Genomic DNA, 27,187 nt, shown 5'->3' on the forward strand with positions numbered 1-27,187 from the left:
CTGGGGCCCTTCACACCTGAGAACCCCAACAGGGGAGGCCTGGTGCCCTTCAAACCTGAAAACCCCAACAGGGGAGGCCTGGGGCCCTTCACACTTGAGAACCCCAACAGGGGAGGCCTGGTGCCCTTCAAACCTGAAAACCCCAACAGGGGAGGACTGGTGCCCTTCGCACCTGAAAACCCCAACAGGGGAGGCCTGGGGCCCTTCACACCTGAAAACTCCAACAGGCACACCTGAAAACCCCAACAGGGGAGGCCTCGTGCCCTTCACACCTGAAACCCCCAACAGGCACACCTGAAAACCCCAACATTTGAGGCCTGGGGCCCTTCACACCTGAAAACCCCAACAGGGGAGGCCTGGGGCCCTTCACACCTGAAAACCCCAACAGGGGAGAGGCCTGGGGCCCTTCACACCTGAAAACCCAACAGGGGAGACCTGGTGCCCTTCACACCTGAAAACCCAACAGGGGAGGCCTGGTGCCCTTCACACCTGAAAACCCAACAGGGGAGGCCTGGTGCCCTTCACACCTGAAAACCCAACAGAGGAGAGGCCTGGTGCCCTTCGCACCTGAAAACCCCAGCAAGGGGGGGCTGGTGCCCTTCACACCTGAAAACCCCAACAGGGGAGGCCTGGTGCCCTTCACACCTGAAAACCCCAACAGGGGAGGCCTGGGGCCCTTCACACCTGAAAACCCCAACAGGGGAGAGGCCTGGTGCCCTTCGCACCTGAAAACCCAACAGGGGAGGCCTGGGGCCCTTCACACCTGAAACCCCAACAGGGGAGGCCTGGGGCCCTTCACACCTGAAAACCCCAACAGTGGAGGCCTGGTGCCCTTCGCACCTGAAACCCCAACAGGGGAGGCCTGGGGCCCTTCACACCTGAAAACCCAACAGGGGAGGCCTGGTGCCCTTCACACCTGAAAACCCCAACAGGGGAGGCCTGGGGCCCTTCACACCTGAAACCCCCAACAGGGGAGGCCTGGGGCCCTTCACACCTGAGAACCCCAACAGGGGAGGCCTGGGGCCCTTCACACCTGAAAAACCCAACAGGGGAGGCCTGGGGCCCTTCACACCTGAAAACCCCTACAGGGGAGAGGCCTGGGGTCCTTCACACCTGAAACCCCAACAGGGGAGGCCTGGTGCCCTTCACACCTGAAAACCCAACAGGGGAGGCCTGGTGCCCTTCACACCTGAAAACCCAACAGGGGAGGCCTGGTGCCCTTCACACCTGAAAACCCAACAGGGGAGAGGCCTGGTTCCCTTCGCACCTGAAAACCCCAACAAGGGGGGCTGGTGCCCTTCACACCTGAAAACCCCAACAGGGGAGGCCTGGTGCCCCTCACACCTGAAAACGCCAACAGGGGAGACCTGGGGCCCTTCACACCTGAAAACCCCAACAGGGGAGAGGCCTGGTGCCCTTCGCACCTGAAAACCCAACAGGGGAGGCCTGGGGCCCTTCACACCTGAAAACCCAACAGGGGAGGCCTGGGGCCCTTCACACCTGAAAACCCCAACAGGGGAGGCCTGGTGCCCTTCGCACCTGAAAACCCAACAGGGGAGGCCTGGGGCCCTTCACACCTGAAAACCCAACAGGGGAGGCCTGGGCTTCACACCTGAAAACCCCAACAGGGGAGGCCTGGTGCCCTTCGCACCTGAAAACCCAACAGGGGAGGCCTGGGGCCCTTCACACCTGAAAACCCAACAGGGGAGGCCTGGGGCCCTTCACACCTGAAAACCCAACAGGGGAGGCCTGGTGCCCTTCACACCTGAAAACCCAACAGGGGAGGCCTGGTGCCCTTCACACCTGAAAACCCAACAGGGGAGGCCTGGTGCCCTTCACACCTGAAAACCCCAACAGGGGAGGCCTGGTGCCCTTCACACCTGAAAACCCCAACAGGGGAGGCCTGGGGCCCTTCACACCCGAAAACCCAACAGGGGAGGCCTGGGGCCCTTCGCACCTGAGTACCCCAACAGGGGAGGCCTGGTGCCCTTCGCACCTGAAACCCCCACCAGGGGAGGCCTGGGGCCCTTCACACCTGAGAACCCCAACAGGGGAGGCCTGGGGCCCTTCACACCTGAAAACCCAACAGGGGAGGCCTGGTGCCCTTCACACCTGAAAACCCCAACAGGGGAGGCCTGGTGCCCTTCACACCTGAAAACCCAACAGGGGAGGCCTGGTGCCCTTCATACCTGAAAACCCAACAGGGGAGGCCTGCGCCCTTCACACCTGAAAACCCCAACAGGGGAGGCCTGGGGCCCTTCACACCTGAAAACCCCAACAGGGGAGGCCTGGTGCCCTTCACACCTGAAAACCCAACAGGGGAGGCCTGGGGCCCTTCACACCTGAAAACCCAACAGGGGAGGCCTGGTGCCCTTCACACCTGAAAACCCAACAGGGGAGGCCTGGTGCCCTTCACACCTGAAAACCCAACAGGGGAGGCCTGGTGCCCTTCGCACCTGAAAACCCAACAGGGGAGGCCTGGTGCCCTTCACACCTGAAAACCCAACAGGGGAGGCCTGGGGCCCTTCACACCTGAGAACCCCAACAGGGGAGGCCTGGTGCCCTTCACACCTGAAAACCCAACAGGGGAGGCCTGGTGCCCTTCACACCTGAAAACCCAACAGGGGAGAGGCCTGGTGCCCTTCGCACCTGAAAACCCCAACAAGGGGGGGCTGGTGCCCTTCACACCTGAAAACCCCAACAGGGGAGGCCTGGTGCCCTTCACACCTGAAAACGCCAACAGGGGAGGCCTGGGGCCCTTCGCACCTGAAAACCCAACAGGGGAGGCCTGGGGCCCTTCACACCTGAAAACCCCAACAGGGGAGGCCTTGGGCCCTTCACACCTGAAAACCCAACAGGGGAGGCCTGGTGCCCTTCACACCTGAAAACCCCAATAGGGGAGGCCTGGGGCCCTTCACACCTGAAACCCCCAACAGGGGAGGCCTGGGGCCCTTCACACCTGAGAACCCCAACAGGGGAGGCCTGGGGCCCTTCACACCTGAAAAACCCAACAGGGGAGGCCTGGGGCCCTTCACACCTGAAAACCCCAACAGGGGAGAGGCCTGGGGCCCTTCACACCTGAAACCCCAACAGGGGAGGCCTGGTGCCCTTCACACCTGAAAACCCAACAGGGGAGGCCTGGTGCCCTTCACACCTGAAAACCCAACAGGGGAGGCCTGGTGCCCTTCACACCTGAAAACCCAACAGGGGAGAGGCCTGGTGCCCTTCGCACCTGAAAACCCCAACAAGGGGGGCTGGTGCCCTTCACACCTGAAAACCCCAACAGGGGAGGCCTGGTGCCCCTCACACCTGAAAACGCCAACAGGGGAGGCCTGGGCCCTTCACACCTGAAAACCCCAACAGGGGAGAGGCCTGGTGCCCTTCGCACCTGAAAACCCAACAGGGGAGGCCTGGGGCCCTTCACACCTGAAAACCCAACAGGGGAGGCCTGGGGCCCTTCACACCTGAAAACCCCAACAGGGGAGGCCTGGTGCCCTTCGCACCTGAAAACCCAACAGGGGAGGCCTGGGGCCCTTCACACCTGAAAACCCAACAGGGGAGGCCTGGGGCCCTTCACACCTGAAAACCCAACAGGGGAGGCCTGGTGCCCTTCACACCTGAAAACCCAACAGGGGAGGCCTGGTGCCCTTCACACCTGAAACCCCAACAGGGGAGGCCTGGTGCCCTTCACACCTGAAAACCCCAACAGGGGAGGCCTGGTGCCCTTCACACCTGAAAACCCCAACAGGGGAGGCCTGGGGCCCTTCGCACCTGAGTACCCCAACAGGGGAGGCCTGGTGCCCTTCGCACCTGAAACCCCCAACAGGGGAGGCCTGGGGCCCTTCACACCTGAGAACCCCAACAGGGGAGGCCTGGGGCCCTTCACACCTGAGAACCCCAACAGGGGAGGCCTGGGGCCCTTCACACCTGAAAACCCAACAGGGGAGGCCTGGTGCCCTTCACACCTGAAAACCCCAACAGGGGAGGCCTGGTGCCCTTCACACCTGAAATCCCAACAGGGGAGGCCTGGTGCCCTTCATACCTGAAAACCCAACAGGGGAGGCCTGAGCCCTTCACACCTGAAAACCCCAACAGGGGAGGCCTGGGCCCTTCACACCTGAAAACCCCAACAGGGGAGGCCTGGTGCCCTTCACACCTGAAAACCCAACAGGGGAGGCCTGGGGCCCTTCACACCTGAAAACCCAACAGGGGAGGCCTGGTGCCCTTCACACCTGAAAACCCAACAGGGGAGGTCTGGTGCCCTTCACACCTGAAAACCCAACAGGGGAGGCCTGGTGCCCTTCGCACCTGAAAACCCAACAGGGGAGGCCTGGTGCCCTTCACACCTGAAAACCAAACAGGGGAGGCCTGGGGCCCTTCACACCTGAGTACCCCAACAGGGGAGGCCTGGTGCCCTTCACACCTGAAAACCCAACAGGGGAGGCCTGGTGCCCTTCACACCTGAAAACCCAACAGGGGAGAGGCCTGGTGCCCTTCGCACCTGAAAACCCCAACAAGGGGGGGCTGGTGCCCTTCACACCTGAAAACCCCAACAGGGGAGGTCTGGTGCCCTTCACACCTGAAAACGCCAACAGGGGAGGCCTGGGGCCCTTCGCACCTGAAAACCCAACAGGGGAGGCCTGGGGCCCTTCACACCTGAAAACCCCAACAGGGGAGGCCTGGTGCCCTTCGCACCTGAAAACCCAACAGGGGAGGCCTGGGGCCCTTCACACCTGAAAACCCAACAGGGGAGGCCTGGGGCCCTTCACACCTGAAAACCCAACAGGGGAGGCCTGGTGCCCTTCACACCTGAAAACCCAACAGGAGAGGCCTGGTGCCCTTCACACCTGAAAACCCAACAGGGGAGGCCTGGTGCCCTTCGCACCTGAAAACCCAACAGGGGAGGCCTGGGGCCCTTCACACCTGAGAACCCCAACAGGGGAGGCCTGGTGCCCTTCGCACCTGAAACCCCCAACAGATGAGGCCTGGGGCCCTTCACACCTGAGAACCCCAACAGGGGAGGCCTGGGGCCCTTCACACCTGAAAACCCAACAGGGGAGGCCTGGTGCCCTTCACACCTGAAAACCCCAACAGGGGAGGCCTGGTGCCCTTCACACCTGAAAACCCCAACAAGGGGGGGCTGGTGCCCTTCACACCTGAAAACCCCAACAGGGGAGGCCTGGTGCCCTTCACACCTGAAACCCCCAACAGGGGAGGCCTGGTGCCCTTCACACCTGAAAACCCAACAGGGGAGGCCTGGTGCCCTTCACACCTGAAAACCCCAACAGGGGAGGGCTGGTGCCCTTCGCACCTGAAAACCCCAACAGGGGAGGCCTGGGGCCCTTCACACCTGAAAACCCAACAGGGGAGGCCTGGTGCCCTTCACACCTGAAAACCCAACAGGGGAGGCCTGGTGCCCTTCGCACCTGAAAACCCCAACAGGGGAGGGCTGGTGCCCTTCACACCTGAGAACCCCAACAGGGGAGGCCTGGCGCCCTTCACACCTGAGAACCCCAACAGGGGAGGCCTGGTGCCCCTCACACCTGAAACCCCAACAGGGGAGGCCTGGTGCCCTTCACACCTGAGAACCCCAACAGGGGAGGCCTGGGGCCCTTCACACCTGAAAACCCAACAGGGGAGGCCTTGTGCCCTTCGCACCTGAAAAACCAACAGGGGAGGCCTGGTGCCCTTCGCACCTGAAAACCCCAACAGGGGAGGCCTGGGGCCCTTCGCACCTGAAAAACCAACAGGGGAGGCCTGGTGCCCTTCGCACCTGAAAACCCCAACAGGGGAGGCCTGGTGCCCTTCGCACCTGAAAACCCCAACAGGGGAGGCCTGGTGCCCTTCACACCTGAAAACCCCAACAGGGGAGGCCTGGTGCCCTTCACACCTGAAAACCCCAACAGGGGAGGCCTGGTGCCCTTCACACCTGAAAACCCCAACAGGGGAGGCCTGGTGCCCTTCGCACCTGAAAACCCAACAGGGGAGGCCTGGGGCCCTTCACACCTGAAAACCCAACAGGGGAGGCCTGGGGCCCTTCACACCTGAAAACCCAAACAGGGGAGGCCTGGGGCCCTTCACACCTGAAACCCCCAACAGGGGAGGCCTGGTGCCCTTCGCACCTAAAAACCTAACAGGGGAGGCCTGGGGCCCTTCACACCTGAAAACCCCAACAGGGGAGGCCTGGGGCCCTTCACACCTGAAAACCCAACAGGGGAGGCCTGGTGCCCTTCACACCTGAAAACCCAACAGGGGAGGCCTGGGGCCCTTCACACCTGAAAACCCCAACAGGGGAGGCCTGGGGCCCTTCACACCTGAAAACCCAACAGGGGAGGCCTGGTGCCCTTCACACCTGAGAACCCCAACAGGGGAGGACTGGTGCCCTTCACACCTGAGAACCCCAACAGGGGAGGCCTGGGGCCCTTCACACCTGAAAACCCCAACAGGGGAGGCCTGGGGCCCTTCACACCTGAGAACAAGTCCTCGCGCCAGCGGCCCCTGCCGTGGACTCCTGGCAGTCCGCTACCCTCTGCTGCCTGCGGATTTGTGCCTCCCCTGCTCCCACAGCGCCCATGTGCCCATGGGGTGGCCGTGCTGCGCTACACACACGCGGCTTGATTGCGAATGGCTGGGATACTTGCATGTTCCGCCCCTCTCCAGACACGCACCCCCTGAGAGCGGGCCCCCCTCGGCAGGGGCACCTCGGGGTGACTCCAGAGAGGGCATTCCACCCGCAGCCGTCACCCGGAAGAGTAGAGGGGTGAGTCCTTCATGCTGCAAGAGCTTAGCTCATTCCGGTGACGCGTCTAATTGCACCTCAAAGAAGTGAATCCAGTTTGTAATTACGGGAGAAGAGTTATGAAATGTGGGCTCCTTTCCTCTTCCCCTCCGAGCGCCGCCGCTGCCACCTGCCCGGGCGCAGGGCCCGCCCTGCCCGGGCCTCACCGGGGGCCCCGCCCTGCCCAGGCCTCACCGGGGCCCCGCCCTGCCCGGGCCTCACCTGTCCTCCTGGGCCCGGCCCTATAAGAGGCACCGCGGCGGCCCTGGTACCCACAGCCTCCTGGAAGCCCTGAGCGCCGCTGGCATCGAGAGGGCGATCAGCATCTCTGAGGTAGGCACAGGGGCAGGAAAGCAGGGGAATGGCTGGGTGGACCCCTAGGGGGCCAGGCACAGGGTCTAGCTGGGTGGGGCCCTGGGGTGCCAGGCACTGTGGGGAGCTGTTGAGTGCACCATCTGAGTGCTGGCATCGAGAGGGCGGCACAGCTGGGCAGCATCTGTAAGGTAGACACAGGGGCCCGTGTGCCCGGAGCGCAGGGGTCTGGGTGAGCCCCTGGGGTGCAGGGCACAGGGGTCTGGGTGGGCCCCTGGGGTGGTGGGCACTGTAGGGGTCCCGATGAGTGGCCAGAGTGCGCGCGCCACCCGCACCCCTAGAGTCTGTATCCGTGGAACAGAAGGAGTTCTCTTCGCCGATGCGAATGCCCCCCCCCCCCCCCCTGATGGAAGCCCCCCAGGGTCAGACATGCCCAAGAGATTAAGGCACCGATGGCTGGGACCACCCCCCGACTCACGAGGGGTGAGACTGGGGGCTTAGGAGCTGTGGCACAAGAGGGGGGGGGGGGAGATGAGCCCGGTCCGTTGTGGGTGCGGTGGGTGCATCGGCGGGATTGAGGCAGAGCTCAGAGGGGGTTGGGGAGGGGCTTGGGTGCTGGTGAAGTGTCCTGAGATGGGGCACACACCTCCCCGGTGCCCTGGGCCCGTGCTGTGATCTCATTGGAGGACCGTGGAAAGTGTTGTGTATTTAAAGCGTCAAAATAATGACATTTTGGCCCCTGGGGTTGCCGAGTTAGGGCGGCTGCGGGGCAACGGCTTAAAAGTGCTTGATTTGAAGTGCTGGAGGGCCGGAGGCAGAGGACCCCTGCGTCAGAGGTCAGTGACCCCGGGAATAGAAGCGTCAAGGTGCCCATGGGCAGGGCGCCTGGAAGGCCGGGTCTGGCAGGGTTCAAGAAGCTGGGTGTCCTGTGAGTGCAGATCCGGGGTGTGATGTACATAAAGTGCGGACTGTGCGCAGGTGGAGTTAGGGCCGGGCTCAGGGGCTGGGGGGTGGTGTCCTGTGGATGAGGCAGGGAATGTGGATTTGAACAGTGGGGAGGAGCAGGAGGAAGCGGAAAGGATATGACGTCAGGAGGCGAGACTGATGCAATGGTGGAGCCTTGACATCCAGCAGTAAGAAACCCTGGCACAGCTGTGGGCCTTTCCAAAAGGCGTGAGCTTCTTGGCACTACTTTCTTCTACATTCTGCGCCCACCCACTTGGATCTTTAAATGGAAACACGTCTCTTCCCTCAAACTCTCAAACCTAGCGGCTTATTTACAAGCCCCTTGCGCCACTTTTGCGTCACCTTTAACATGGGAAAAGTAACGCAAAAGTGGCGTACGGGGCTTGTAAATAAGCAGTCTTTCATCTCTACTTGGCCCTCTCCACCCTCAGTGTGTGGAGGAAGACTTTCCACGACCATGGAAGTGCCTTCCCAGGGTATTCCTGGGGTTGGAGTGTATGCCTCTTTGGAGTATTGTCCATGTACCTGTGTTTGGTGCCCTTGTGTAACATGCACACACCACTTTGCCCTTGTAACACACGGTTTGCTACCTCTCACATATTTTTACCTTTGATTCTGGCACAAGTGCCTCCTTGTCTTACATAACACTTGTTCGTGTGCCTGAGTGTCTAGCACCTTTTGCAGTATTATACCTCAAATGATACCTTGTTTTCTCTTGTAACTGCACACTTGTCACTTTTTCCTCCTGTGCACCTTTTACTACCTCATGTATTTTTGGTTGCTCACAATTTTTACTACCTCATGTATTCTGTTTACTCACAATTGTCACTATTACCTTTACTGCCTCATATATTGTTGGTTGCTCACAACTTTTATTACCTCATGTATTTTGTTTGCTCACTAATGTCTCTATTACCTTATGAAACGTAACGTATGCTTTTGTATTGTTTCTCATTATGTTTCATTTCTGTTCCTTTTGTGAAGCGCTCTGACACCTTCGGGTAAAGTCCGCGCTATATAAAAATGCATAAATAAATAAAATAAATAAATAGTGTGTCGTAAGTGCAGCTTCAGGCTGCTGTGGTGAATCATGACACACCACTCTGCCCAAACCCCTCCCACTCAAGGCTGATGTCATTCTGATCTTGCCACAACAACCCCTCCCTGACTCAGTGCCAGCTCTAGGCTGGATTTACAGCCAGTCGTTGGAGAGGGCGCCAGTGTAGGCACGCGGGGGTGTTTGTAATGCCCTTTCAAGCTGGGAAGCAGCGAAGAGCTCAGCGGGTCAAGCCCGAAGCAATGCCGCGCGCGCAGGCGCGAGACGGCATGTGCATTCTAGTATGTTGAGTCTAATGCTCTTTTAAGGGATGTCTCTTAAACTTCTTCCTGGATTGCAGGCGTCTCAGCGCTGCTCTGATGTCATCGGGGATCTCTTCCTCATTATGGCTTGTAGATGGATAGGATCTGTCTTCTGTATTTTTCACTTAAGCTCAATGGGTCCGATTCACAGAATCCGGCCCGAGTGCGGACGTAAAGGTAGTAGTCTTAAATCTGTTCTGTGAATACCGAAAGTAGTAAGTTCACTCTGTAAATCCCGAAAGTAGTAAGTGCATTCTGTGAATACCAAATAGTAGTAAGTTAATTCTGTAAATCCCGAAAGTAGTAAGTTCACTCTGTGAATACCGAAAGTAGTAAGTTCACTTTGTGAATCCCGAAAGTAGTAGGTTCATTCTGTGAATCCCGAAAGTAGTAGGTTCATTCTGTGAATCCCGAAAGTAGTAAGTTCACTCTGTGAATCCCGAAAGTAGTAAGTTCACTCTGTGAATCCTGAAAGTAGTAGGTTCATTCTGTGAATCCCGAAAGTAGTAGGTTCATTCTGTGAATCCCGAAAGTAGTAAGTTCACTCTGTGAATCCCGAAAGTAGTAAGTTCACTCTGTGAATCCCGAAAGTAGTAAGTTCACTCTGTGAATCCCGAAAGTAGTAAGTGCATTCTGTGAATACCGAAAGTAGTAAGTTCATTCTGGGAATACCGAAAGTAGTAAGTTCATTTTGTGAATCCCGAAAGTAGTAAATTCACTCTGAGAATCCCGAAAGTAGTAAGTGCATTCTGTGAATCCCGAAAGTAGTAAGTTTAGGATTTAGTCTTAAATTCATTCTGTGAATCGGGCCCAATGTGTGTCTCCTGCTGGTGTGAGCCTGTCCACAGGGAGTGGCTGGTTCCTTGTCCAGATATGTTGGGGTGTTACTCCTGGCCGTCTTCTAGATGATGCAGTTGCCCCTGAAGATTATACATGTCTGGAAGCCAAGCCCGCATATTAATAAAGGGTTAATGTGATGAGATGTACCACTGTGATAGGATTCCTTTCAGGAGTGTTAAGGTGGTGCCAGGGAGACCACCACGCAGAGAATTTCATCTATCGGGTGGAAGAGGACCAGGGCTTGCACTATTGTTATGAAATCCTCCTCTAGGAGAAAAACTTTCACTTCCTTCAAGAAACCACCCTTAGGGAAACCCTCGCCCACCATCCCCAGGTCCCCTAGCAGAATTCTGCAACCACATCACAGACTTCATCGCTCCCCTCTCCATCAGAACAACCAGCTACATCCTCCTGGGACCACAATCACCACCTGGAAGACACCACAGACCCTAACTCCAGAGCACTCCTCGACAGCCCCAGCAACCTTAGACTCAACCAGCTCGCCCAAGGACCAACCCACACAGCAGGGCACACTCTCAACACTATTTTCTCCTTCAACAACAGGATCACCACCACCCACACGAACCCGCTCACATGGTCCAACCAGTACAGCAAACATTTTAAATTACCCGCCCACCAAGTCACCCCACTAGAAAAAACCAAAGCACAATCAAGACACTAGGGTGAAATATCCAAACAAAAATGAACCAATACCCTACAGGAACACTCACCCAACCACATCGAGAACCTTGATGTTGACACCGAGCTCTTCAATAAATGGCTCTTCCACTGCACCAACCAAACTGCTCTCAACAGAAACAAGAACTATTAAAACAACAGATGACCCAGCTGGTACAAGAACGGCCTCAGGGAGTCCAAGCGCCACTACAAACATCTTGAAAGAAAATGGAGACTCGATAAAACACCACTTGAAGATCCAAATACAAAGCTGCCCTCAAATTCTACCACTAACACCTACAAGATGTAAAGAAAAAGGCCCTAACCCTCAGACTCTTAGCCAGCCCCAACAACGGCAAAGTACTCTTCGCCATCATCCAGAAGTTCTCCAAACTCACAACTTCCAACAACATCATACCATCACAAGCCCTCTTGCAGCAACCTCTCGAAATTCTCCAAACAGAAGATTGCCAAGGTCTACCACACATTCGACCCACAACCTAACAATACAAACTCCCCGTACCAGCTGGACACATACTTCATTGCCAAAGAGCAGCTAAGCAACTGGAAGCCCCTCTCAAACAAAGAAACCACTGCCCTGGTGAATAACACCCACTCAGGAGACCCCTTGGATCCATGTCCCCACTTCCTATACAACCTTGGAAGAACCATCATCTCCCCCATGCTCACCACTACCATCAACACCTCCATGCCCACTGCCACCTTCCTGGCTTGCTGGAAAAATACAGAAATTAACGCCCTATTGAAGAAACCAAGAGCAAAACCCAACACCCTCCGCAGCTACAGACCCATCTCACTCCTCCTTTTCCCATTAAAGTCATTGAGAAAGCCATCAATATCCAACACATAGATCACCTAGAACTCCATCAGTTCCTACACAGCTCTCAATCAGGCATTCACATGAACCACAGCACAGTGACAGCCCTCATCACGGCCACAATAACATCAGAAGCCACCTCATCCGAGAAGAAATGGCCGCAACTCATCCTCCTCAACTTCTCTGCAGCTTTCGATACAGTCTCCCACAAGTCACTCATCAGAAAGCTATCTTAGGACCGGCACTCAAATGGATATCCTCCTTCCTCACAGATATAGCTCAACAAGTTAGACTTCCCCCTACACCTCAGAACCCAAGAAACTCATCTGGGGAGTCCCGCAAGGATCATCTCTCAGCCCAACACTCTCCAACGTCTACATGACGCCCCTCATGGACAACCTCAGAGTACATGGCATTAACAAAGTACCCTACACCAATATCACACAGCTCATTATCTCCCTTACCAATGCAACCGACACTGCCAAAGCAAACTCCGCAAACTGCATGAGCAACATCACTGCTTGGATGAAAAACAACTGTCTCCAACTCAACATAGACAAAACTGAAGTCCTAAACTTTGGCCGCAACAATTCCCCCTGGAACTCCTCCTGGTGGCTCCACCCACCCATGCAGACCATGCCAAGAACCTCAGGATCATCCTGGACACCAACCTCTCCATGAGCAGACAGATCCACGCCGTCTCCTCATCATGCTTCACATCCTATCAATGCTATTCAAGATTTTCTAGTGAATCCCACTGAACACCAGAGGAACAGTCACCCAGGCTCATATAAAAAGTAGACTTGATTACTGAAACTCCCTCTATATCAGAATCCCAGCCCATGTCCAATGCCAACTCCAAGCCTCCCAGAACATCGCCACCAGGCTCATTCATCATGTGAAATAACCATAACTTTCCACACTTCCAATATCTCCACTGGCTCCCAGTCCAGGAAAGATGTAAGTTCAAACTACTCACCCACGCTTACCTCAACCACCACCTCAACTTCTACTGAGCCAGCAGACACCAACTATCTGTGTCCCAGGCAAGGGCACACCTCACTCGCATTAAGAGGACCGAAAGCGTAGGACGCACCTACACATACCTCACAGAAAAAAACTGGAATGACCTCCCAAAACACCTCAGAACCTCCTGCTCTCTCATGGACTTCCAAAGAAACAGCAAGACATGGCTCTTTATGATGAAATAGGCAGGATCTCTCCCCCTCAGGCCTGCCGTGCTCAGTGCCTGGATCACCTCACAGGTAATTAGCGATGCTCTCCAAATTCACATAACATAACAAGAGGGAGTGTTGGAATAACTGTGTTGATCTCAGCGGAGTGATTGACAGTGCTTGATTTTCCCCTGAAGAAGGGTTTGCAAATACTTAGTGAGGCCTGGCTCAATGCCTGACATCTCTCAAGAATACATCTGATGATCTCTTTATCGATGGTGGTCTAGGGTTGCTTTATAGGGATGATGGTGCCTGAAGATGATGAGGAGCACATTTCATCTCTTATTAGCTTCTTGCCTGTGGATGGCACTCTTGTCTGTGGAGAGTTCAGGTTGATACCGCGATCTAGAGCGGTTCGGCTCCGATGATCATATGGTTTTCGGTGGAGCCTTCTGCTGGACATGGTGTAGATGTCCAGGAAAGTGTTCACATCTTGGTGGGCTGGAACGAGTTCAGGAGGTTCATGAGTTGCTTCTGGAGGATGTCTTCTCCTCTGGCCATGGCTATGGGTGTGAATGTGATAAATGAAAAAGGAGACGGTAAACTTATCTGCCCAGACCACGAGTATCTGTCTGACCAGATCACATGGCTTCGTCTTAGATAATATGAAAACTAATATGCAAGCCCATGTCAACTCTTTAGCTAAGAAGGAACATGATCAGCTCATCCTCCGTCGAAGTATTAGATCCTACTCTTGAGAATGATGTAAAGCGTTGAATCAAGCTCTGGTACTGGTGAGACTGGACTATGGAAATTCTGTACTCATAGAGATTCCTGCCAGAGTGCCATTCCACCAATGGCACAGCAAGGCTTTATCATATCACGCCAATCCTAATCACACTGACCTGGCCCCCCTCCCAGGCAACAAATATCTTTGATCTATCTTGAACGTTTTGGAAGACACTTCCCTCTGGGTCTTCACTTGCAAAGGTTTTGCATGGGTGATTGTGTTGCACAAAGCAACATAAAGCATTGCGTCAATTTAGCTGCCATTAGCAAGGCCTGCAGGTGCAGCTCAAACCTGCAGAATGCTGCAAGAGTGGCCAGGTAATCCTAGCAAGCCTAGGCCTGAATCTCCTACTGAATTAGCCCAGCAACTGAGTTTCAAGCGATCAATGACACCTTTGGCCTGCTGACTCCCTCCTCTTTGGAAACAGAGTTAAAAAAAAGAAACCAAGGGTTATTTAGAGTTTGGCGGAAGTGGGACAGCTGCTAAAACAATTGGTGGAAGTCACACCCGCCCTGTTTAGTTTTTTTTATGCAGCTCAACATATACTGTGCTGTTTTAAAATAGATTAAGACATCGCAAAATGTTTTTTGATTTTGTAGCTTTGTTATTTGTCAAGTCATTTTATGCGTTATGTAATTCACGTTATGGCATGATATTATTGTATTCTTTTAGTTTTATTTAGTTTATGTATTGTCTTCTGTATTCTATAACTGATAACTGCCATATCACCTGCTGGAGCTAGTCTGTACTATACTGTACAATGGTATTAAATATATTTTAAACTTCTCATAGGCAAATTAATTAATTATAAAATGTTGTTCCTCCACAGATACACAGTGACTCTTGTGGGGACCACAGAAGCCATGTTACTCTTTGTCGCGTTCCTCTCGTTGAGCCTGAGCGGGGTGTTGAGTCAATTCCCTGCCGCGTGTACCACTGAAAAGGCCCTGAAAGACAGGCGCTGCTGCCCCAAGTGGAAGGATGGCAGCATGTGCGGGGCGGAGTCCGGAAGAGGTCAGTGTAAGTTCATCAGAGAACCGCACATGCAAGAAAAGAGCATGGTGGAGCAAAACGACGACCGCCTAGAATGGCCTCATGAATACTTCGACAGTGTGTGCGTCTGCAACCACCCGTATTATGACTTCGACTGTGGGGACTGCGTAGGCAACCGGACTGGGGAAAAGTGTGACAAGAACAAGAAGGTGATGCGCAGAGAAATCCGCGAGCTCTCACCCAAGGAAAGGCTGAAGGTCTTCAGCTACCTGAGCCTGGCCAAGATGAAGAAGAGTGCCAGATTCCGAATACTATCGGCGGGCAACAGATATGACCGAGCCACCTTCCGCTTCTTGGAGGCCTCCGTGTACGACGTCGGTGCATGGGTCCGATACTACGCCTACAAGCCCATACTACAAAATAACAGGTTCAACTTTTCCACCACGTTTGCCACCAGGGGCCCAGCCTTCTTGACCTGGCATCGCTGGTATCTGGTTTTCATGGAAAGGGAGATTCAGATCATCACTGGCGACGACACCTTCACCATGCCATATTACGACTGGAGTAGGGACGGGAAACGCTGCGAAATCTGCACTGACGAATTCATGGGCAAGAGCGATTCCCAGGGGGTCCTCACCAGCTCCTCATATTTTGCCAATTGGAAGGTAACTACTTTTGCTTTAAAATGTATTAAGACACATTTTGTTTCATTCTGTATAGGGTTTAGCCACCCACAATGTGAGGATGAATTACTGGATGTGGGGAGACTGTTTATGAGGCTGAGAGTGAAGAATCCCAGTTCTAGTAGAGTTTTGAGCATGCAACTTACACTGGTGGCACCTACATAGCCTTGACAGTGGACACAGAAGCCACCTCTGCAGTATGACGTCTATTTTCACCAGTGACTAAAGTGGCTTGCTTGTGATGATGCTATGCTTATGTTAGATGTAGCCTCATGGAACACATTCTGGCATTAGGATAGTCTTGCAATGAAGTCCTGGCCTGGGACCACCTTGCTTTGATTTCCAGCATCAATTGGAGTCTGGTGAGTGCTTGGGTATATCAGCTATGACACCAGTAGTGTACTATTGGTTCTGCTGTTGTTTGCAGTAGGTGTGCTGTAGTAATTAATATAATAAACAATGGAGAGAGAAAAGGTGGTTAGACCTTAAAGGTCAAGTAGGAACTCCTGATCCCCTTGGATATAATAATTAAACAAATGGAGGAGGTCTACATGTTTGCGGTGTAGGTTGAAACATTTAGACCTCCCCTTTTAATTCTTTTTACGTCTTCTTGACACCGCAGCCTACCTAATCAGGCAAAGGTGCCCCATGTAAATATTACTGTGTATATATTTTTTATTGGTTGTCCAACCACTCCAGAATAAAGTCTTCGAGTGGGTAGTGTTGAGACAACTTTTTAACCACACTTTTCTATTCATATCACATATAAAACAAGAATAACCCGCTCCACTGTAATCAGGTGTCGCAGCACACCTGGATGGCTCTCGGCCGTCGGATGGGACCCCGATGATGAAGCATGTCACCAACTAGGTTGGTGAGTGAGGGGTCTTCTAAGGACAAAGGATTGTCCCAGACTGGGTCACAGGGTATGCACCCCTATACCGTAATAACTATACAGGTATTTAGTACCCCTAGTGGTTACTCCTCCATTTGTTTAATTATTGTAGTAATTAATATACCAACTGCTTATAGAGTTTTTTGGCAGTGGCTGGCAATTCAGCCTGTCTGGTTTATCTGTCTTTATAATTTGTCACCATGTTGTTACAGGAATCAAAAAGATTCAGATAGCATTGGTACTGGGGACACATAACCCCCATCTTCTGGTCCATCTGGACTGAGTTGAGTGGGTGTAGGACTTCTCTTTGACTTCTTCTGTTGATTGGTCAGCACATGTGGTATAGAATACAGAGTGTTGGTGTTAGTGCTGTGATAACCAACTCTTTGAGAAGTCTTTGGTGTGGTTTTGTCTCACACAAGGAAGCCCCTTGTTCTCTATCAGCAGTGACAATAAAGTACCTTAAAAGCAACATTATGACACGCACAAGCTCAGCGGAACCTGTCGTACAGCGTGTCATGGAAGGTTCATTCGAGCCCCTCCATCCTCACTGACAGTAACGTTTCTCTCCAGAGTATCTGCAGCGGGTATTATTTTGACTACAAGTACTGTTCGGTGGCAGAAGACGGATGCAAGATGGAGCCGCTTCAAAGGAGCCCTGGCGCCGACCCCAGCATCCCTAGTCTGCCCACAGTGAAGGACGTGGAAGATACACTTAAGTGGGATCAGTACGACACACCACCATATGACACGAGTGCCAACAACAGCTTCCGCAATGTCCTTGAAGGTATGGTCACATGGGAGTCTCAATGTGTGTTTATGGAGATTGTTGACACCATAGAAAAGAATTGACTGTTAAGGAAATCTTAGCTAGACCCAAGAACATAGACAGCACAGTCAGGGAAAGGATGGTCTTTCCTGGACAGACAACCAAGCTCTGACCTAAATAATTGAATCCGTGGGCTGCATAATACAAGTGCCCCGGGGGCACAACAGGCGTTTACACCCTCTTTGCATGCCCATAGGCACTTTGGTATTACCTAAAGGGTAGCAGACTATGGAGCCGCCCTTTATCTTATACCGATAGTGTTGGCGCACATAAATCGCCAGTTCCATCATCAGAGGGTCTTCCGTCATTTGCATGGGGGCGTGCCCCAAGCAAATGATGTAATCCCTGTGCCTCTTTGCCTGCGCTGTATTACAGATGTAGGCGCTGTATTACAGATGTAGGCGCAGGGGCAAAAAAGCTCTCAGGAGTCGCACTGACAGGGCCCATCTAGAAAGTGGCGCACTGTCAGTGCGCCCCCTGATGGCAGCCCTCAGCAGGGGTTAAAGGGTGCCCCATGGCCCCCCAAGCATCCTCTTGCAGGTGAGTGCAGTCATTCACTGCACCAGCATACAAGGGGAACTCTAATCCCCCTTCAAAGTGAAATTAAATTGCATTGATATTACACGGTAAAATAATTCAGAATATTTTTTTAAGAACAAAAAACTTAAAAAATTCCCCCCCCCAGTTTCTCAAAGGGAGATCTCTGCACACGTAGGTGGACAATTCCACCTCTGTGGCAAAGTTACTAGCGGTAACCCTACACTTGTGAATCCTCTTGTTTGAGAGTCCATCTGCTGATCTGATGGTGTACGTCTACACCGAGGTATGACCCTACACTTGGATACAGTGAATTTGGAAATGCCAACAAGTAAGTGTAGAGTTACACCTAGGTGTAGAAGTAAATATGCAATTGTTTGTTTACCTTTGTGAATTGAACCCCCACCTCTTTCTTATGAGGCAGCACCAGAGCTAGACGGAAGGGCGATGGGGCTGGAATGTATCATAAGGAATAAAGGGGCATATTATCTAGACAGGCGATAACATTATCGCTGTTTTAGCGGCAGAAAACTGCAGCTAAAACGGAGATAATGGGCGTGATAGTATGCTCTATGGGATTCCAATGGAATCCCATGTTAGATGTCCTTCACATTTAACCTGGGCTTCAATTAGTAGTTTCTGGCTTTGTTTCTCTGTATGGTTACAGAACCCCTGCGTGACTGGTGATATCCTAAAAATTTATAGTACAGTCCACTTTGTACCATGTCAATGTTATTGTATCTGAGTATTATTGTAAGTGGTTTATTGCATTGCTTCATGAATGAATTGCAGAATTATTGAATGCCTGCATGTGTTCCACCATGTTATTGCAGTATCACAATGTGGTAGAGGATTGTTATATCACAGTAATGCTGAGTTGTGACCTGTGGATTTCTTCTTCCTTCAGGGTTCATGAGCCCATCCGATGGAGTGACTGAACAGCTCAGCATGCACTCCCTCGTCCGTTTGTTCATGGGCGGGAGCATGTCTCAAGACACTATCTGCAGTGCGGACCCTCTCTTCCTCCTTCACCATGCCTACATTGACAAGTAAGGATCAGCAAATTCAGAAAAGATGTGCACCCTGCCACAAGAAGGGAGACAGCATGCAACACCCTCTGACATGCAGCTCCTTGTGACATGCAGTAAGACAGCATGCAACACCCTCTGACACGCAGCTCCTGTGACATGCAGTAAGACAGCATGCAACACCCTCTGACATGCAGCTCCTTGTGACATGCAGTAAGACAGCATGCAACGCCCTCTCACATGCAGCTCCATGTGACATGCAGTAGGACAGGATGCAACACCCTCTGACATGCAGCTCCTTGTGACATGCTGTAGGACAGAATGCAACACCCTCTGACATGCAGCTCCATGTGACATGCAGTAAGACAGGATGCAACGCCATCTGACATGCAGCTCCTTGTAACATGCAGTAAGACAACATGCAACACCCTCTGACATGCAGATCCTTGTGACATGCAGTAAGACAGCATGCAACACCCTCTCACATGCAGCTCTTTGTGACATGCAGTAAGACAGCATGCAACACCCTCTGACATGCAGCTCCTTGTGACATGCAGTAGGACAGGATGCAACACCATGGGCCATGCAGCTCCTTGTGACATGCAGTAAGACAGCATGCAACACCCTCTGACATGCAGCTCCATGTGACATGCAGTAAGAAAGCATGCAATGCCCTCTGACATGCAGCTCCTTGTGACATGCAGTAAGACAGCACGCAACACCATGGGCCATGCAGCTCCTTATGACAAGCAGTAAGACAGCATGCAACACCCTCTCACATGCAGCTCTTTGTGACATGCAGTAAGACAGCACGCAACACCATGGGCCATGCAGCTCCTTATGACAAGCAGTAAGACAGCATGCAACACCCTCTGACATGCAGCTCCATGTGACATGCAGTAAGAAAGCATGCAACACCCTCTGACATGCAGCTCCATGTGACATGCAGTAAGACAGCATGCAAAACCCTCTGACACGCAGCTCGTTGTGACATGCAGTAAGACAGCACGCAACACCATGGGCCATGCAGCTCCTTATGACAAGCAGTAAGACAGCATGCAACACCCTCTCACATGCAGCTCTTTGTGACATGCAGTAAGACAGCATGCAAAACCCTCTGACATGCATCTCCTCGTGACATGCAGTAAGACAGCATGCAAAACCCTCTCACATGCAGCTCCTTGTGACATGCAGTAAGACAGCATGCAAAACCCTCTGACATGCAGCTCCTTATGACAAGCAGTAAGACAGCATGCAACACCCTCTCACATGCAGCTCTTTGTGACATGCAGTAAGACAGCATGCAAAACCCTCTGACATGCATCTCCTCGTGACATGCAGTAAGACAGCATGCAAAACCCTCTCACATGCAGCTCTTTGTGACATGCAGTAAGACAGCATGTAACGCCCTCTGACATGCAGCTCCATGTGACATGCAGTAAGACAGCATGCAAAACCCTCTGACATGCATCTCCTCGTGACATGCAGTAAGACAGCATGCAAAACCCTCTCACATGCAGCTCCATGTGACATGCAGTAAGACAGCATGCAACACCCTCTGACACGCAGCTCCTTGTGACATGCAGTAAGACAGCATGCAACACCCTCTGACACGCAGCTCCTGTGACATGCAGTAAGATAGCATGCAACACCCTCTGACATGCAGCTCCTTGTGACATGCAGTAAGACAGCATGCAACACCCTCTGACATGCAGCTCCTTGTGACATGCAGTAAGACAGCATGCAACGCCCTCTCACATGCAGCTCCATGTGACATGCAGTAGGACAGGATGCAACACCCTCTGACATGCAGCTCCTTGTGACATGCTGTAGGACAGAATGCAACACCCTCTGACATGCAGCTCCATGTGACATGCAGTAAGACAGGATGCAACGCCATCTGACATGCAGCTCCTTGTAACATGCAGTAAGACAACATGCAACACCCTCTGACATGCAGATCCTTGTGACATGCAGTAAGACAGCATGCAACACCCTCTCACATGCAGCTCTTTGTGACATGCAGTAAGACAGCATGCAACACCCTCTGACATGCAGCTCCTTGTGACATGCAGTAGGACAGGATGCAACACCCTCTGACATGCAGCTCCATGTGACATGCAGTAAGAAAGCATGCAATGCCCTCTGACATGCAGCTCCTTGTGACATGCAGTAAGACAGCACGCAACACCATGGGCCATGCAGCTCCTTATGACAAGCAGTAAGACAGCATGCAACACCCTCTGACATGCAGCTCCATGTGACATGCAGTAAGAAAGCATGCAATGCCCTCTGACATGCAGCTCCTTGTGACATGCAGTAAGACAGCACGCAACACCATGGGCCATGCAGCTCCTTGTGACATGCAGTAAGACAGCATGCAACACCCTCTGACATGCAGCTCCATGTGACATGCAGTAAGAAAGCATGCAATGCCCTCTGACATGCAGCTCCTTGTGACATGCAGTAAGACAGCACGCAACACCATGGGCCATGCAGCTCCTTATGACAAGCAGTAAGACAGCATGCAACACCCTCTCACATGCAGCTCTTTGTGACATGCAGTAAGACAGCACGCAAAACCCTCTGACATGCATCTCCTCGTGACATGCAGTAAGACAGCATGCAAAACCCTCTGACATGCATCTCCTCGTGACATGCAGTAAGACAGCATGCAAAACCCTCTCACATGCAGCTCCTTGTGACATGCAGTAAGACAGCATGCAAAACCCTCTGACATGCAGCTCCTTATGACAAGCAGTAAGACAGCATGCAACACCCTCTCACATGCAGCTCTTTGTGACATGCAGTAAGACAGCATGTAACGCCCTCTGACATGCAGCTCCATGTGACATGCAGTAAGACAGCATGCAAAACCCTCTGACATGCATCTCCTCGTGACATGCAGTAAGACAGCATGCAAAACCCTCTCACATGCAGCTCCTTGTGACATGCAGTAAGACAGCATGCAACACCCTCTGACACGCAGCTCGTTGTGACATGCAGTAAGACAGCATGCAACACCCTCTGACATGCAGCTCCTTGTGACATGCAGTAAGACAGCATGCAAAACCCTCTGACATGCATCTCCTCGTGACATGCAGTAAGACAGCATGCAAAACCCTCTCACATGCAGCTCATTGTGACATGCAGTAAGACAGCATGCAACACCCTCTGACACGCAGCTCGTTGTGACATGCAGTAAGACAGCATGCAACACCCTCTGACATGCAGCTCCTTGTGACATGCAGTAAGACAGCATGCAAAACCCTCTGACATGCATCTCCTCGTGACATGCAGTAAGACAGCATGCAAAACCCTCTCACATGCAGCTCATTGTGACATGCAGTAAGACAGCATGCAACACCCTCTCACATGCAGCTCCATGTGACATGCAGTAAGACAGCATGCAAAACCCTCTCACATGCATCTCCTCGTGACATGCAGTAAGACAGCATGCAAAACCCTCTCACATGCAGCTCCTTGTGACATGCAGTAAGACAGCATGCAAAACCCTATAACATGCAGCTCCTGTGACATGCAGTAAGACAGCATGCAACGCCATCTGACATGCATCTCCTTGTGACATGCAGTAAGACAGCATGCAACACCCTCTGACATGCAGCTCCTTGTGACATGCAGTAAGACAGCATGCAATACCCTCTGACATGCAGCTCCTTGTGACATGCAGTAAGACAGCATGCAACGCCCTCTCACATGCAGCTCCATGTGACATGCAGTAAGACAGCATGCAACACCCTCTAAAATGCAGCTCCTTGTGACATTCAGTAAGACAGCATGCAACACCCTCTGACACGCAGCTCGTTGTGACATGCAGTAAGATAGCATGCAACATCTTTTGACATGCCGCTCCTTGTGACATGCAGTAAGACAGCATCCAACGCCATCTGACATGCAGCTCCATGTGACATGCAGTAAGACAGCATGCAACACCCTCTGACATGCAGCTCCTTGTGACATGCAGTGAGACGGCGGGCAGTACCCCATCACATTCAGTGAGACAGCGGGCAATACCCCATCACATTCAGTGAGACAGCGGGCAGTACCCCATCACATTCAGTGAGACGGCAGGCAATACCCCATCACATTCAGTGAGACGATGGCCAATACCCCATCACATTCAGTGAGACGGGGAGCAATACCCCATCACACTCAGTGAGATGGCAGGTGCCCCGGAACATGCAGAGTCAATGCACAGACTGCCCTGTCACTAGGGTGCCCTATGTTCACTGTTTTGTTTTGTGTGGATTTCAAAGGTGTCTTCACAGTGTTTTCCAAACCTTTTGAAATTAGTTGTTATTAGTGTTATATCTAGCTGTTTAAGTCCCAAAATAGACAAAAAAACCTGTTTTTCCAGTGTTCACAAAATATATACATATGTTTTTTGCAGACATTGTTATAAGGCTCATATTAAAGAAGAAATCATGCATTGCAGAGTGCCCATTGGACTTAGCTGAGAGTGTTTTAAGCATACAAAGTCTGTATATTGCAGGCTCACCCACACTCACATCTCATGATCGTCACTCACACCTCATGATCGTCACTCACATCTCATTATCTTTCACAACCACTCTGCCAGGAAGGACTCGGTCTAGTCTACAGGATTATTAATGTATTCAAAAGGAAGAGTGCTCTATTCAAGTGTTTCAATATACCATTCCTGGACCCAGTGGGGGGGTCATTCCCTTATTCCTTCCTGAATATTATGAAAGTGTAGGGGTGGTCGGCCCTCCCAATGGCATAGTTCCTTCTGAAACATTTAATATTCTGAATGCCACTAGATTAATTTATAGCCCTGCATTCTCAGACATGTGAAACTTGATGCTTGATGCTTTAAGCATGACCATCACTCCCCTTCTGCAGTCTTTGCCTGACTACATTAAGGTGGAGATGCTATCATGTGAACAGGTATTGCTGACAAGTGTCCCCATGGAAATGTCTCACTTTAAGTCAGTCCTGACATTTCAACAGGCATCACATTGTATTCTGAGATTTCAAATATTGCTCTGAGCATTGTAACTAGGAGCTCACAAACCCCAGCAGTAAAGTGAAATTCGATAAAAAGCCAGGAGTAGTTGAAGGTATCAGACATGACAATGGAGCACTTTCGGCAATTAATGTTGTTGGCATTTGGAAAGTGTTCTGCCATGTTTTCATCACAATCCCATGTGCACTTTGACAGCACTCTTTTCACAGGTACCTGTGACTATACCTTGCATTAAATGTTTAAAGTCTGGAGTGTTTGACAGGTGGCTGTCTATCAATACTGACGTGTGAAAGAGCTAAACACTGTCAAAAGATCAAATATGATTTTAATATTCCCACGTTCACTATACTGTGTAAAATAATTACATCAGACCAAAAACATCCTTCTAAACTCATCACCTCTAATACAGCATGGAAATCTATATGAAATGAAAAGAAGCAGGACAATATTTTAGTGACATTCCTAAACAACAAAACCCAAGTACAATATTTTAAGACCAATTATTCCTGATCCTATCTTCCTTAACAAAGTTACATTTTGTCACCTCTTCTGGAGGAAATACACATTATTCATTCTTGCTCACTTTCTTTGAATTGCATTTAATTTTAGTTTATGGTTGTGCAGATCAGTGTTTACATGTTTTCATTCATGATTGAGGTTTACCTTCTGGTGGAGTTTTATCAGTTATTATAGGTTTAAACCAAACACAGGATAACCTACCTATCACATTCAAAGTACCAGGACGCAGCACCCTATCACATGCAAAGAGACAGAAGGCAGCCTGTCGTCACATTAAATGAGACAGCAGTCAGTACCAAGTCACATGCAATGGGACAGCCCTCGCATCGTCAAATGGTGGTTTTATCAGTTGTTATATGTTTCAACATGAAGTAGGATTGCCTACCTATTTTATTCAGGGAGACTGCACACAGTACCTGTCACGTGCAAAGGCTTAGCATTCAGTGCCTTCTCACATGAATTGAGACAGCGGACAAAGCCAGATTACAAGAAGAGGCAGTGTACAGCTCCCTTTCATGTGCTGGGAGACAGCACACAGCACCCTATCCATGCAAGGAGGCAGCACAAAGTGCCCTAAGACATGGAAAGTGACAGCACTCAAAAACCTATCACATGTAGGTAGACATACGCAATGCCCCCTTTGTGCATGTAAACAGCATGGAATGTCCCACCACATTTATGTAGACCCTTTGAAGTGCCACTTCACATGCAGATAGACAGTACAAAGTGTCTCGTCACATGTACACAGGCAGCATGACCCACTCTAGAACCCATGGGGAGACAATAAGGAATGCATTAAAACATGGAGAAATCTGTGGATAGTGCCCTATCATATTCAGGGAGAACTTGCACAGTGCCATACATTATGTAAAGAGACCTTGTGCAGTGTTCCTTACATGCAACAACACAGCACAGTGTCCCATCATATGCAGTCAGGCTCGGCAGAACTCTCTGTCATGTGAAGCGAGACAGCACAAGTGGTCACATGTAGTGCCCCATTGCAAGAGGAGAAGTAGCACAGTGTTATGCAATCAGTGTCTGTAGATAACATAGTACAGTGACAACGAACAAACTGCTGGTGGGAGGCATATGGGGTGAATTAGGGAAAAGCTTGACACCGGTCCCACCTGATGTCTTGTGGGCACGCTGCCAGGTAATCTTGCTTATAGTGAAATATAAATTTAGCTCAGATATAGTCTGAATTTGTGCCTCATTGGTATATTGAGGTGGGTTAAATAGTATTTTAGCTGTGATTTTGTTTATATTGCTATGTTGGTCTGGTTTAGAGAGTCAGGCCCCACAGCACCCTGGCACCTGCTTGTGAGAAGGCTAACAAACTATTATACACACAAGATCTGCTTCACAGTCCAATTCATACTGTTCTCTTTCTCTTTAGACTATTTGAAACCTGGATCCAGAAGCGAGGAGCAACAAGTGCCATGTACCCCACAAGTGGCATCCCCGGGCAGGACCCAGACGAGAATATTGTGCCATCCATGCCACCAAAGAAGAACAAGGCTTTCCTGAACAAGGCAGAATATTTTGGATACACCTATTCCAAATATCCCCAGTAAGCACTCTTGCACTTGGACTTCACCCACAGACCCAAGCATACGACTCACTCTATGAACACTTGGCTCTAGATTAGAAGCATCTTTACAGAGGTAGACTGGTGGCTTCAAGCCTACATTTCCTAGGTGTTTTAACAGAAAGGATACACAGGTGTAGCCTGAAACCATGTGATGCCTGGATCGAGTCCTACAGCACACATACAATGTGACAAGAAGCATGGCATGAGGTCTCTCATCTGTGGGGTTGCCAGTGACCTGTTAGTGGCAATGGTTCATTCTCTCTACTCTTCTTCCTTGTATTTAGATTGCTCCCGGAAATTGTTCCTCTGAATACCACGAAATCATGATCATTCATCTAAATCTTTTGTTTTTCTCTTTAACTCGAATTTCAGCTTTTTTCTTGTCTTTGTCTTTTTTTGTGATGTCTATCTCTATCTTTTTCTCTCTTCTCCCCCTCTCTCTCTCTGATTTAAAGTTTGGAAAACAGAGTATGTACCATTGCTGTGGTGGGAAAATGTACTCCCTGCATAACAAGGGTACTCTGGAAGCCAAATTTGGAGGTGTCCGCCGGCCCAGCCAACATCTCTTGCACTTCTTGGAACTGCTGTCACTGTGGTTCTTGTAAATACATTAAAAGTTTGATGCTGGGACAGATTACCCTCTCAACCCAATTTTAAATTAGACCCTCTGTCTGTCTCTCCCTCTCTCTCGCCCTCTCGCTCCCTCCATATCTCTCTTGTATGTATCATCCAGACTAGATTTTTAAGGAAACTGAGAACTTCTCTGTTTTCATACTGGAGCCTTCTCCTCTCTTTTATAAAAGTATGACTAAAGGATGGGTTTACTTAAAAGTGCCACCAAATGCAAAGGATGGACAACAAGGAAGTGGAGACTAACTAACATTGATAAGTTTCAGGTTATATAAGAAGCTCAGGCACCACCACTGTTTTTAGCTCACGCAGCCCTTCTAGACTTATGCAGCCTAAGACACTTTTCCAGACTGCCATGCGGTACCACCTCATGTACTTTACCTACCTCAATGGCTCTCACCATACTCTTGGGGGCACATTCTCACAAACGGTGCAATATTGTTGCTGTATTTAAATGAATCTGTGAAATAAAACGTATTAATTTTTAATGTAATAACGTGTCATCTATCTGTCAGTTGCTGTACCTCACTGGCCAGTGTTTATGTTCTATGATTGGATCTTCCTACCACAAACCCAACTGTTCAATGAGATTGACTTAATGAAAATTCTGCCCATTAGCCCCAAAAGCCTCTCTATTTAGTTAAGATTTTTCCTGGTTTTGATTCATTATTTTCTTTTTACCAATTTGGTGATTTGTTGCTGTCGTGGACTAGTTTTTGCTTCTGTGGGCCATTTCCT

The 27,187-nt window shown here is 51.1% G+C and overlaps 1 protein-coding gene across 1 annotated transcript; it reads left to right on the plus strand.

Moving 5' to 3' along the window:
* Nucleotides 1-7,033: 7,033 nt before the first annotated feature.
* Nucleotides 7,034-26,945, plus strand: LOC144773657 (tyrosinase-like). Its single transcript, XM_078658805.1, has 5 exons — nt 7,034-7,111; nt 14,566-15,394; nt 16,881-17,094; nt 18,581-18,722; nt 25,625-26,945. Exons 2-5 carry the CDS (start codon nt 14,600-14,602, stop codon nt 25,800-25,802), a joined length of 1,329 nt encoding a protein of 442 aa, XP_078514931.1. The 5' UTR covers nt 7,034-7,111; nt 14,566-14,599; the 3' UTR covers nt 25,803-26,945.
* Nucleotides 26,946-27,187: the final 242 nt, after the last annotated feature.

The sequence above is a fragment of the Lissotriton helveticus genome, chromosome 8, assembly GCF_964261635.1.
Source record: "Lissotriton helveticus chromosome 8, aLisHel1.1, whole genome shotgun sequence".
Lineage (NCBI taxonomy): Eukaryota > Metazoa > Chordata > Amphibia > Caudata > Salamandridae > Lissotriton > Lissotriton helveticus.

What these genes read in the sequence shown, in the direction of transcription:
- LOC144773657 (XM_078658805.1), top strand. Translation starts at nt 14,600, where the DNA reads ATGTTACTCTTTGTCGCGTTCCTCTCGTTGAGCCTGAGCGGGGTGTTG. An exon ending in CATATTTTGCCAATTGGAAG is followed by an intron (nt 15,395 to 16,880) that starts GTAACTACTTTT and finishes GTTTCTCTCCAG; the next exon opens with AGTATCTGCAGCGGGTATTA. An exon ending in CTTCCGCAATGTCCTTGAAG is followed by an intron (nt 17,095 to 18,580) that starts GTATGGTCACAT and finishes TTCTTCCTTCAG; the next exon opens with GGTTCATGAGCCCATCCGAT.